Source organism: Egretta garzetta, unplaced genomic scaffold, assembly GCF_000687185.1.
Source record: "Egretta garzetta isolate BGI_Z169 unplaced genomic scaffold, ASM68718v1 scaffold514, whole genome shotgun sequence".
In the NCBI taxonomy this organism is placed as follows: Eukaryota; Metazoa; Chordata; class Aves; order Pelecaniformes; family Ardeidae; genus Egretta; species Egretta garzetta.
Window position 1 is genome coordinate 960,924 of NW_009259483.1, and position 14,260 is coordinate 975,183.

The 14,260-nt window shown below is 40.7% G+C and overlaps 1 protein-coding gene across 1 annotated transcript; it reads left to right on the plus strand.

Moving 5' to 3' along the window:
- The first annotated feature begins 9,187 nt into the window (after positions 1–9,187).
- LOC104124829 (probable G-protein coupled receptor 141) lies at positions 9,188–10,969 on the plus strand. Its single transcript, XM_009637205.2, has 2 exons — positions 9,188–9,249; positions 10,079–10,969. The coding sequence occupies exon 2, from the start codon at positions 10,100–10,102 to the stop codon at positions 10,967–10,969; it is 870 nt and encodes a 289-aa protein (XP_009635500.2). The 5' UTR covers positions 9,188–9,249; positions 10,079–10,099.
- Positions 10,970–14,260: the final 3,291 nt, after the last annotated feature.

Below are 14,260 nucleotides of genomic sequence, written 5' to 3' on the forward strand. Positions count from 1 at the left end.
GGGGGGATTGCTTTTGCACCATTGAATTATCCTACCCCCACCCACCCCCTGCCCCTTCACTTATTAAACTATCTTTTTCTTCACCTATGAGTTTTCTTCTCTTTTGCCCTTCCAATTCTCTCCCCCATCCCTCTGGAGGAACTAAATGAGCAATTGGGTGGGGGCTTAGCTGCCAGCCAGGGAAACCCACCACACTTCAGAATTTAAGCCACAGTTTTAAAGAAGGAGTTAAAAGACTGTAAAATTCCTTAAATCAGTGGTTTGGGCTGCACCAAAGAGCCTTAGTTTAGAAAATAAAATTGGATTTTGATACAACCTTATTTTTATTCAAATTGTTAAATTTGAACATGCAAAGCAAAAAATCCCCAAGGCTCAAACAAGAAAAGCCTATGTTATTCATTCATTTTTCAATCAGGAGGATTTTCAAGTATCAGGAGGATCTAACAAGCAACTTTTAAGTCAATTAATTTTTAGCTTCTCATAGGTAACAACTGGTTCATGATGGCTAACAACGGTTTGACAGTCATGCCTAAAACCATGCTTAGTGAAAAAGAAGTAAGAGAATTAATTGCCTCTTTCACTGTCCTTCTTTGAACTGAGGACATAATCCCTGGATTTATTTTTCAGAGTTTGTATCTCCTCATGCAAAGGAATGTAACTTTTAATTTTTAGATGAATTAGGCCTTCAGATTTACAGATAAATATAATGTTTTTAAAGATGATTATTTCTACTACAATTATTTCTGCTAATTTGTACATTGAAAATGCACAATTGAAACACATAAATCTATGTAAATTTGAAACGTGTAGGTAAACACCCTCCTTGATTTTCATCTGCACTTTAGATCAAATTATTAATCCTATTTAAGGCAGCTTCTTCTCTCTCTAAAATTAAAAGAAAATAAATCTCTAAAGAGGTCAGGATTTGTTTAGATGAATAATATGAACTCTTGAAAAGAAGATCTTCCCCTGGAACCTATTTCTCATAGTGAGTAAATAGCTGCTGAACGGATATTACATGTGGTTGGAGTAGGTAAATGAGTGTGGTGCTTGGATCATGGAAAATCTCCTCATGCAAGTGTGTGCCACTGCAGTTATCCTGCAAGCAAAACACTTTGGGCAACAAATCTGTAGCGTGGGTCAGTGATAACCCTGGGGAAACAGCCTCTTGCCCCATCATCCTTGGAAAGCAGCTGTAGGATGCTAAGGCCAGTACCACCCAGAAGGCTTTTTATATGAACAGGGAATGGACCTCCAAGTGAGAAAGAAATAGTAGATAAAGCAGAGAAATGCCTGTGCTGGTTTGTTTTTTTTTTTTTTTTGCTTCTATTTATCTCCAGGGTATACAGGAAGCATATCTAAAAGCACTGTGATTTATAAAACCTGAGTTGGCTTGAGCTAGTCCTATGATCCTCTGTGAAGTGCAATCACTTTTTTCTCACAGGTATTTAAAATGGGAGGTGAGCAAGGACTTCAGGCCCTTTCAATTATTTCACAGTCCAGATGACTGCATTTCCCAACAGAAAGGTTTGTACCCTCTGAGGTCCGGTACGAACAGCCGGCTGACAACACTGTCACTGTGCAACAGATTAGTCAGGCAGGTTTGCAAGGATGCTAGTAGGCCACCAGCTATGATTAAAGAAACATCAGCTGCTCCTTTTAATTCTTTCCAGAACGTATATTTACCTTGTGGATGAACCTCCACATGAGTACTACGACAGATGCCTTTTCAGGCTTGCAGCAGTCCAACGTGGGTGCTGACAAATCCTGCCTCCTGCTGTACATGGGTATGAAAGAGGCAAAAGTCTCCTTTCTTTCATTTGATTCACAAAGCAACAGCAGCTTTACTCTTCCCAGTCCTGCTATCAACTTTATTTTGATTTACCTTTTCCTTTTCTAAATTTTAGAGTGTTTCTCAGCTGGCTTATCTAATTCTAAGAACTTTTCTACCTCCCTCACCGCCCTTTTCTAGGCCTTGTCCCCGGGGCTGAGCATTCCTCTCAACCTCTAAACATCTTGGGGGTTTGATTTGTCCTGTTGGGCTCAAGAGCTACGGTGCTTCTGGCAGCCTGTCCTCTTCATCCACAGGCCTTGGTCTTTCCCTCTGCTCTTTGGTAAAGAAGTGCATCGCTAGGAATTGTTGTATTTGTGCCGGATTGTATGGATTTAAGGCTCTTCCTGGATCTGGGGATGTTGCCCTGCCAAATTTTTGGATGAAGAGCAACAGGTTCTTAATCTCTGCTCCACCATATTTGCTCAGAGGCTTTCCAGCCAGAAGCAGAGACAGGAGAGGCTTGTTGGAGCTCAGGAACCACCCAGTAGCCCTTGTTTATTTGCGACCCAGTAACCCCTGCATGTTCCCATGGAAAGTGGAGAAAAAGCACCAGAAGAGCTGCCTCTACACCCAAAGGGAGGTAACTACTGAATCTTAGAGAACCCCTTCTGCTTTTAAGGGTAGCCCTCTCCTATCTCTCTGAAGCCAAGACTGCCTACAGTGGGACAATATTAGGAATGTGAGGATTTGCTCATTGCTATTGACTCCCTCTCTCCATGTCCCTCTTCCGTTGGCAACTGATGCATTAAAATATTCAAGTTTCAAGCTTGTGACATTTTGTACTCATTTGAGTTTCAGTCATTCAAAAATGATTGGGTTAAGCACAAGGTTTTATAAAGTAACCTTCTGTTGCACGTACAGAAATAATTTCCTCCTTGTGTCTTTCTGCATGAACAAAGGCTTCTCCCATCCTTCACTTCTTAGAACTGCTGGTGGTTGAAAGAAAAGCAATTAAGTTAATCACTTCATTTTAAATGTTCCCCTCCATCCCATTCTCTTGTTCTACAATCTATTTTTGTTACAATGGAAGATAAGTCCAACAGGACTCTGCTAAACAGATCATTTGGAACCTATCACATATTTCATTTTCATAGAGTTAGCTTAAAGTATGTTAATTAGCTGCATGGCCCATCTATGCTTTAGGGTAGAAATGTTCTTACAATTACAGTAATTGCTCAAATCCTTGAACTGAGAAAACAAAGAAACAGGAAAAGCGATTGAATGAATTGATGCAGACGGTTTGATGGTACTTAGGATTATGATCATTTTAGTATAAGAGTGTTTTGATTGGTTGTACATATTCTCTTTGCCATGTGTTGAGAGTATGGGGTATAAACAGACATACGGCACAGCGTTCATTTTATTTCATTCCTGCCAACAGCATGTATAATGGAAGCACAGAGATTTCCCAATTAGCAGAAAGGCAGCAGAAATGACATTGTTATTTCATTTTCCAAATGCTGAATGTGGCTGAATTATTTAGTAATGTGTACAATAGATATAAGTTTAAAGATATTATCTGATATAGTGAGCAAAAAGCCTTTCTGAGTTGCTTTGGGACATGCTCTCAAGTAATGCTTCTTCACATTTTAGCAAACAGCAAACCTGGGTAAGATCTAAATAAGCATAGAGTCTGCTTTATTGATTTAAATGTCTTTCCTCTTAAAGGCCATTTTTCGTTTCATGTAAAGAAATACCCTTCTGTAGGGAACCTGTGGTCACCACTTATCATTATCATAGCACTAGAAGGAGCAGAAGTGCTGGCCTGGATGTAAGTCAGAGCAGTTGGGGTAATCACCGTTGTCATTTAAGAGGTCTGCAACCTCCTACTGAAAAGAGGAAGAACGGGGTTTGGACCCAGAAGAAACCCGAGGCCTGGAGAGAGACCTCAGCAGAGATGCTATTTTTTTTGTAACTTTGGCAGTCTTTATTAAACCATTGAGTTTCCAGATCTGATGATGCCAGTAGTATTTATGATTAGAATATAAAATTGCAACTCTGTGCTGAGAAGTGCATGGGTCTGCTGGAACTGCTGCTCTTACCATGGGAAAGGGATTTAAATTTGACAAGAGGGATGGGTGGCAGCGTATTCAAGCAGAAAGGAAAGCACTTGGGACCAGGAAAAGGTGATGCTGTCCGTGCCAGATCCTTGGCTCACATGTGGTTCTCTGCAGCTGTTCCTGAATACAGGGACACTTTCAAGCCAGCATTATCAATTTTCTGGAATAACCTAAAGCAGCAACAACTTTAATTGCCTCTACAGGTGTTGGAGGGCAACTAGACCAAATAGTAGGACATAACCATTTCATAAATCTTCTAACTTACTACCCAACTGCTATGTACCAGCACAGGAGAATACTGACAAGTTCCTGAACTCATAATAATAAATCTCATCTCCTTGCACCAAACCCAGGAAATATCTGTTTTGTTTCAAAAGGCAAGTCATAGCCCGCCTGTGATATACTTTGCCAAATTCCTCCACAGAAAGCCATGATATATTACTTCTACTTATATAAAGCATAAGGTCTATGTTGAAGAATTTCACCAGACTGTGGGTATCTCTAGGTTTGCTTTTCTTAACAACTCAGAGCTGAGCCATCACCTCAGTGAGTGGCAAGTAGGTATTACAATTATAATCTTATATATGCTTCCAACACAATTATATAATAGATAAAGTTCACTCTAAGTTTCCACTATGTTCTCAATTCTTCATTCTTCTAAAAGTCCATTAATTTCCATCTGTCAACATGTTCTGTCTCAGTTCTGCTTCTTGATCTTAGAATCCATTGGTCCGTCTCGAAGGATCTTAGAACCCAACCATGGAGGGGGTATACAATGGACAAATGAGCAGTACAGCATAGCCTTGACTTGTTTGCACACCTGTGGTTACACAGCAGTGAGCACCTTATCGTTAATCCTTTTTCTATGATCTTTATATAATAGCTATTCATTCTTTGAAGTCTATAATTCGATAGTTTCAATTCTCTATTTTTTTTAACAGTCTACTTTTGAGGCCTATTGTATAGGTAAGACTGAGGCAACTAAACATTATTATTTCTAATAAACAGGGAAGCCAGATAGCCTCTTCCATCCTGACAAACATAGCCTGAGAAACCTCTCAGCAAATCTGCAACCAAGTAGATAGTCCAAGAATCTCAAATCTCCTGCTAACCTTGTTGACCATTTACTGGCTGAAGTCATTAAATTCTTCATGCTGCATGGGTGGGTAGGATTGGCAAATTAAAGGGATTATCCTGCAAGTTCGCTAACCATGGAGTATGATTTTCTCACTTCCCAGTGCCTGTGGCTCATGTCTAACATAATGGGAGTGAGACAGCGAGAAGTGTGGTTGCATCTGCAATCACAGAAGAAACAGTACGTTAAAACATAACACAGGTACTCCCTATCTTACTGCTGTTCATGACTCTGACCTATAGGTAGTTCAGTTCTTATAAATAACTAGCAATAGATTAATAAATAATTGAAATTATCATCAATTATGATCCTAGGTTGGAAGTAGCTAAAATTGAAAACCTATCCAGTAACACAAGGTAGCGCTGTTTTATGGGTATTCCTAGACAGAAATGAGCTCTCGAGTTCGCATGTGAAATCTTGGTTGCTATTACACTGACCAGTAAGCATATCATTTTCTTACAAATTGACACAGAAAGCAGAGGAAATTGTGCAGAAATGAAATTAAAACAAGAACTTAAAGTTCTACTGCAGATCTAGCCCCTGCTTAAAGTAACTCTGCTACACCCGTGCATAGGCACAATCAGTGTCAATTCCACAGAGGCTCATCCTGTCTCTGAACATCCAACAGGTTTTGTTCATCTTCTCTCAACTATCGCTTCTTCTTCTGTTTCAGTTTCTCTTCTTAATAATTTAAACCTTCACCTTTCTTCCTTCTCTTCTGCTTCCCCCAGGTGTTCAACCAGACATGCCCAGCCAGGTCTTTCCTTCCTTAAAAGACTATTTGCGATGCTAGTCTTGACCTGGATCTCTGATGTGTATATATGCATTTCTCTTTCAACGTTTATTTTCACCACTGGTCAAGGCAAACTATGTGCTGATGAAGTAAGAAGCAAAAGCAAGATCTGAAAGTTCATTTGAATAGGCTGATGTGACTCAATTTCCTTTTGTACTCAAATGAGAAACTAACCTAAATCTTAAGACCTAGATTACAGAGCTGAGTGATCTTTTTTTTTTTTTAACAGAAGAACGTGAAGAAGAATGGTTAACACACTGAACAGCTTCAACATACAACCTTCAAGGAACGTTTTGAGTACAAAGCGGCTCAGGGGTGTGAAACATGGATTGAGAAGTTCAGTGTCTGACCCCTAGCAGTTTTGGTGACAGCCAATGGCGCTCTCCCCAAAGTGACAAGAGAATTAGCTTTGCAACACCTTTTCAGGATTTTTGGCATCACTTTACATCTAAAGAGCTCAGACTGGACTCAACAAGGTAACAGAGTGCACAAAGCTCTTGGTCTCATAGACTGATTCAGCTCCGTTTGCAGTGCCAGTTGTCACATAGCAGCCATTCCAGGAATGCAATTTCTTCATGTCTCTTCTGCATCGCTACTTGGTGATTCAAACTTTGTGGATCACTTCAGGTCCCGTGGACAGAACACAAGGCTACAGGCATTTCCCTGCTTCACCCAGAGGCTGTGGATGCAGTTTCATAATCCCTCTAACCCATCAAAACCATCAGTGCCTGACACACAGGCTGTTGTCTACCTTCCTGTGCGTTTCTGCAGAACCAGCTGATCATTTTGCCATCCAAACACCATTGCTACCATGTCAGGCAGCAGCCTGTCCTTATGTGGGATTAAGTGATGCTGGAACCTGGTAAGTACCATTATTCACGTAGCTGTTTTCCTTCTGTGCTCTGTCTGCTGGAGCAATTGCACATTTCTCTTTGCCCAAGCCCACGAGTATATGCAGTCTCCGAAATGGACGTCCCTCCTGTTCTGCATCCTGGTCTAGATGAGATGGTAACCGCTCCCTCGAAACTTTCAGATTTTATCCTGAGAATGTCTCGCAGACTTCTGTCTCCTCATTCTTGTTCTCCCTCACAACTCTTTCTGTTTCTCTCCCTGACTTTCAACACCCTTGGTTTTTTGAGTCTTTGTATTTATTTACATCTAATAGTTGTCTTTCAGATCTTGTTCTCCCTAATGACTGGACTTAATAACAGGAGAGAAGCTCCTCAGAGGAAACCATCCTCACAGCCACAGCAGAGGATAACTGCGTGATGGCAGGAGCAATGCTAGTTCAGCCCTGCTGGAATATTTTTATGCTATTGCTCACAAAACCTTGTGTGTTGTCCTTCTGTGTTTGAGCACTGATGAGTCTGACTGCTGAAAAATAAACTGGGCTAACATTTTTCTGTTTAATTTCTAGTCAAGAAGCTGCTTTTTAATGTTTCTACAAGAGTCCTGACTCAAAGCTTTCCTCTTTTTAGTGAGCTACCTTACACTAATGATGTGGTTTGGCATTAGCACTCATGCCTGCAGGTCAGGCATAATCTTCAGGCACCATTGGCCTCTGCATCTCCTTTTTTTAACAGCAGGAACTCTTAAGTCACTTTTCACATATGTCTGAAGCTTATTTTACTTATAATATTTAAACAATGAGTAATCTTCTCTGAATTCTTGACGATCTAATAGCGTGTTAGAGTGAGATCTTTTGTTAACTCTGCTAAAAACTTTGGTATTCCGGCACTTTTAGCTTAGTTATTAAACATAAAACAAGTTCAGGGGAAAAGTGCACTGTCCTGCTTTTGGCTGGGGTAGAGTTAATTTTCTTCCTAGTAGCTGGCATAGTGCTGCGGTTTGGATTTTGCATGAGAAGAATGTTGATAACACACTGATGTTTTAGTTGTTGCTAAGCAGGGCTTGCACTAGGGAAGGACGTTTTCCGCTTCCCCTGCTCTGCCAGGAACACCAGAAGCTGGGAGGGGGCACAGCCAGGACAGCTGACCCCCACTGGCCAAAGGGCTGTTCCATAACAAATGACAGCATGCTCAGCATATAAAGCTGGGGGAAGAAGAAGGAAGGAGGGGACATTCAGAATGATGACATTTGTCTTCCCAACTCATCGTTATGCGTGATGGAGCCCTGCTTTCCTGGGGATGGCAGAGCACCTGCCTGCTGGTGGGAAGCAGTGAATGAATTCCTTGTTTTGCTTTGCCTGCATGCGCGTCTTTTGCTTTACTTATGAAACTTCTCATCTCAACCCATGAGTTTTCTTACTTTTGATCTTCCAGTTCTCTTCCCCATCCCACCAGGCAGGGGGAGAAGAGTGAGCGGCTGTGTGATGCTTAGCTGTCAGCTGGGGCTAAACCACAACATGCATTTATAATGAAAAATCCTCTGCTAAACTGCATATTTCTTCACTTGATAAGTGGCGCTTCTTACTTGCTTAGTAGCAAACCCCAGTAACTTGTAGTAGTTGTAGCGCTCAGGGAATCACTGCCCCTCTGGGCTTTAAGAGTGACCAAACTGTGGGCAGAAATAATCCTGATGGGTGGGTCTGTCCTACATGTCCGAACACAACCATGGTCTCTGACAGCACAGCAACTTTTCAGCAGTTCTCTCTGCATGAACAAAATAGTATTAGATGTTGAACATATGTGGTTGATTGCTATCACAGCAAAGCAAGAAAAAATGCTTGTGCCTTCCTGTATGTGGGCTGAGGAAACCCTCAACTGTTCTCAGTAACACCAAAGGCTCTTTTTTTCACATAGGTTATATGTGCCATATGCTATATGAAATGGCAAAGAAGAAGGGGGAATTCACAAAAAAAAAGAGATTATAAGGTAAAATGTAAGCATTCTATTTCTATAAATATTGAAAATAATCACCTATTTCTGAGTAATATAAGATGCTGGCATGTAGGCTGTAATTATGCTGTTTATAGCACCAAAAAGATTGAACCTTCTTAAAGCCAGTTTGAAATATTAACAGTATACATTGGAAAATTAATCTGTGTCAAGAGCAGAAAGTCATCTTCTTAAAGCTTGTAAAACTTTTCTTATAGCAAAGTTTCTAGGATAGCAGATTTCTCATGCCGGTCTCAGAAATATTAGGTAGGTATACAATTTTAATCATTTAAATGCTTTTAAGATCGTGCATTTTAAAAGGGGGTGAACAGAAAGGTTTATATCAGCCTTGGAAAAAAGACTCCAATGGGCCTTCTAAAGATGCTTTGCCTGATGCTTCATAAATAAGAAGTTTCTCTGAAAATGTTTTGCAGTTGCAGTCTATCATTTGACAGATAAATGCAACAGAATTAAGAATTGCCAAATAAAGTTTACCAGTTTCAAACTTCAAAGGAATCAGAGAGAAGATACTGCCTTTTTAAGAGACCATTTTTCAGCTCTTACTTTGTTCTTTTGAAACTCTTTGAAAGGTAAGGACGGATTTTATTAGCAAAGTATGTATGTACCCTGCATGCTATCCCCATACATTGTGCAGAAATCTGTATGCACACCCAAATCACTGAACAGTCCACATTTTGCCTTAAGTCCTATAAGAATGCAGCTGTATGTGGCTACATTCAACAAGTGCCAAGAGGATTATATCTTTCAGAAGATTGTTCCTAAATTAATTTTTAGCTATTCTTCACTTTTCATAGAGTAGCTCAGGTGAAACTTTGTAGCAAAAAGATTTGGAGCTGAAGCGAGAAGAAACTGAATTTTGATCTGCAGATCTTTATTTTCAATGTGCTCTATGCATCTAGAACTGAAGCTGCTGCCTTATGGGTGTCCTGCACCCAACCAGCAAGATGCTAAAAAGATGGCTCAGGTGTCTTCATAAAGTATCCACAAATTATAGGTACAACCTCTTCACATTTCAGTATTTTTCCCACCTTCAGTTTTAGCTTTATAACATGAGTGCTGATTAAACTTGTATAATTTACAAACAGTGTATTGGCTATTTCAAATGGCTGAATCTAGAGGCAAATAACTGAACAAAAAAAGTCCTAGAATGCTGTTTAGTAAATTAAAAACTAATTCATAACTATACAAAAAGGGGTTTTAACACTGAAAGGTGTGGGTTATTGCTGTCATATACAGTATGACAACAGTTATAAGGATGTATGCTACATGGGATAACACCATTTCAAACACAATTCGGTAAAATGTCCCTTCATGAATCTGTGACATTCCATAGTTAACAATAAAGGAAGCAATAATGAAAGTGCATCTATTTTAAAAATTCCCATTTTTCACTTTCAGTAACCTTCAAAAGAGAAGCTTATGAGGATGCATAGCAGCAGAGTAACCCAGCAGAACCATTCCTTGAACGAGACGCTGCCGGACACCTCAGAGAAGCTCCGCAGCATTCTCATAGCCCTATACATCATCAACCTGGCTGGCGGCACCCTCGGGGTCATCATGATGTCCCATCAGTTGTTTCAAAGGAGATCGCAGTCTGTGATGACCATTATCATCAGCAGCCTCCTGGTGCTGCATACCTTTATGCTACTCAGCATCCCCTTCCGCCTCAGCTATTACATTTTACGGGAATGGAAATTTGGGAGTTTCGCCTGCAAGCTAGCAAGCGCCATCATCTACCTCCACATGTACGCCACCTTCCCGTTTTACACGGCTATCATCATAATACGCCTCTTCCGACTCGAGTTTAGGAAGTGCTACACTACCACCTGGGTGGCTGCTGTCTGGCTGGTGGGAGCGCTGGTCATCACACCCGTTCTTCTCTCGTACTACGGCACCTCTAAGACATACAACTCCTCCAAATGCTTTCAGTTCCATAAGGAGATACAAGAGGTGCCCATGGTGATCGCAAACTACTGCATGGTTGGGATTCTGGTGGCAGTTTGTGCTGTTCTCACGGTAATCCAGTTGTCTGTGATCTATAGGCTGGCTGTGAAATATTGGCCCGACCTCAACTCCCATGTGGAATTCAGGGCTCAGGCAAAGAGTTTCTTCTTCATCTTGGTAACATTAGTGTGCTTTATGCCTCATCATGTATTCAGAGTATATTACATCCAAAACTACCACCTGGATAAAGACCATAAACTATTCCCATACAATGAAATTTTTTTAGCTTTAACAGCAATGTGCTGCTTGGATATGTTGTGCTTCATAGCAGGAATAGCTCACTGAACTGTGAACTACCAGGACATCCAGCTGCAGTGTGGCAGTACTGGCTTTTGGCAGAAATAAAACTGTGTCGGGACTTCGCTGAGCTAGGGCGACTGCCGAGTTTTCAGCATGGCTGTGTAGGTCTGTAGCGTCGTTTGGCTTTCGCAGACCAGTGAGACCCATCTTTCAGAAGCTACTGTTTTTAATCTTCTCTCTTGAAGGCAGACACATGAGTCTTACTCCAGTCTTTGACCTAAGAGTTGTGCCCTGAAGCTTCATTAAGATTTTCCTCAGCTGTCCCTCTGTAACAACTACAGCACAAGCATCTATTCTGTTTTTTCTTCAAAGTGTCTCAGTAACAACAACCTGCTGTGGCCGATAAATAAGTTGTCCACTCTGAAGGCCTAGCAACTTCTTCTGGCAACTGTGATACTTATGGGAAGAGAGGGAAGAAAGAAATTCCTTTACAGGATTTTTGTAGTAGTGATTTTAGATAGCAAGGACATAAACTGTATTCAAATAAAAAGTATTCAAGGCATGAAACAGGGTATGAATGAAATATTGTAGTAGCATATTTCAGCAGAATCCTTCTTTTCTTCACTTATACAAAGCATATATTAAATTAAATTATATGAAACCACCATTCTCACAGCTTCACCTTTATTTGCTTTGTTCCAAAACCACAAGCAGCTTACTGAACTCTGGTAATTACACATCTAGAGTGAGTTAGAGCAGAACAGGCCACAGGTTTCAAAACTTCTGCCTTATGTCACTCTCCTATCAGGACAGGGTCTGTGGCTGTTATCCCTTAGGTCCATTGTAGCCAAAGAAATATAAGTTACTGTGGTCCCATAACTGGATCTGGAATTTGAATCAGGGGCTCTGGTCCTTTACTGAAGGATCAGCTGCTCTCTGGGAGGGGGAAATATTTTATCAGCCTTCAAAAAACCTTTGATGTCTGGTCACTTTCAGTTGCCTGTTGATTTATTATCAGATGCCATATTTTTTCCATTTGCACATGTAACAAAGCAAAACTAGAATAAACTAACTAAACTGTGTTTAATCAGTTCAACATATGCTCATGTATGTGTATACAAACTTGTGCTGGAGTACATATTTTCTCCATTAGATGGATTATATTCTTTGGGAACCACATCTGTTACGGGAATCTCTGTTTTATCTTCATTATGTAAAAGGTTTTTTTCATGATTGCATTCTGCCTGTTCTGTTCAGCGTAGAAGGTCTCTAACCCTTCTGCCAAAGACCCCACTGTCATTTGCTGCATCCTAACATCTTGAGGCCAGATTTCTCCCACCCTAGACTCCCAGGAGTCACATGAGGCTACACTTCCTCCTTCATAGCTCCATAAGTTGCCATAATTTTTAGTCTGGCAATCTTTGCTACAGAAGTGTTATGATCCCTGGATTCAAACAGGTCAAAAGTTGATTTGGGAGGGTTAAAAAGTTACACTTATAAAGTAATGCTAGTGATGCCTCAGATTGATGCATTGCTTTGAAAGAAATAAATGTCTTAGCCTTTACATTTCTGTAAAAAAAACTTTGTTGAAAACTCCTGATGGTTCCAGGATCCTTTCAGTCTTTTTTAAAAAGTGAGAGGTGTCCAGAGGACCAACCAGCAAGTCCTGAAGCCTTCCAAAAATCCTGTTCATATGGCTTCCTGTAGTTTTATCAGGTCCACTCCTGTTCATACAATACAGTCTGCTCAGCCCATGATTTTCAAAGACAGCAGCTGGAGGTACAATACAGTACAACAGAGATGAAATGCAAAGGGATAGATTCCAAAATGGGTGAATAGCTCCCAAACCAGCAGCTTTTCAAATCACCAAAGGGGTATTCCATATAATATAATGTTGTGCTCAGCCATGAAAACTGATGTAGAGTAAGAGGGGAGTGACTTCTTTCACAGAGTGGCTGGGCATAAATCTACTTGTGGGCGATGAGAAGTGATTTCCTGCTTTTTGTTTTCTCTTTTTCTCTTTCCTTCACCTATTAAACTGTCTGAGTCTCGACTTGTGAATTTTGCTTTTGTTCTTCCTATTCTGTGCCCCATCCTGCTGGGAGTGGAGGGACTGAGAGAGCAGTTGTATGGGTGCTCAGCTGCTAGCTGGGGTCAGCCCACCACACATCCCTTGTTGGTGAGACCCCTGTCCCCCCTCATTGCCAGAAAATTGGATGAAGCTGAAATTTGCATCTGTGGTGCTTCTTCCTTGAAGCCACAGCCAAACCATCTCTATTTTAATTGCAATGAGGGAAATCATGGAAAGTGAAGCGCAGCTTATGCTTCAACTTCTTCTCACGGTTATTAAAAACTGCAACAGTTTTTCTACCGAGGCTTCAGGTAGAACTTCATTCTAGTGCTTGCTGTACCATCCAGATGGTACCTCATCCCCATTCCTTCTTCTACCCAACAGTCTTAACCCTACCCGTGAACCACACTCCTCTCTGCCTCTCAGCCTTCACCGCTGATCTATCTTTCCTGTATTTTAATTTAAGATCCTTTTTCTTTTTCTTTATGCTTGATCATTTTCTCTGTAGCTTTTCTCACTGACTAGGGCTCAGTCATGTGAGGTCAAACCAGCCACTGGTCTCAGTATGGTCCTCTTAATTCAGGGTATAATGGATTGAGCATTGATCCCAATGTTACATCTGAGACTCACATTAGAGCGATGGAGATAAGCTGTATTCAATACCCAGTCCCCCCTTACTGAGGTCCGGAAGCACTCTAAAACCTGTTTAAAATAGAAAGTTATCTCTCTCCAGGAGGTTAATCTGAGAAGTAAATTTTGAAAGGGCAATAATGTTGAGCTCAGATTGTAGGGTACTATTCTTACTATGAATTATGTAATGACACATCCCCTGGAAAACAGTTCAAAATGGTTGGTTTGAATGCCATTTGCATGATCCAAGTAATTCTGGAGATAATTGTACACATTAGTAATTGCTTTCACGTTAACTGAATATGTAAAATTGTAAACCATTTAGTCATCCCATTCATTTTTAATGCCATCAAATGAACACTGGAAAAAATCCCCAGATATTCTGAAGGAAAGAATATCAAACTGCTAAATGTATCTTCTGTTGTTGTTCCCTGCATGGATTTCTGCATAAAAAGAACAAGCAAAGAAAACAGAACCAAAACCTGATTTGTACATCTGACTTCCTTAGTTAGCCTGATAACAGAAAGCTATAGGTGAAGCAAGAGGATTCACAGAATAACAGAATCAGAGAATGGCAAGGGTTGGAAGGGACCTTGGGAGATCATCTAGTTCAACCCTCCTCCTAAAGCATGTTC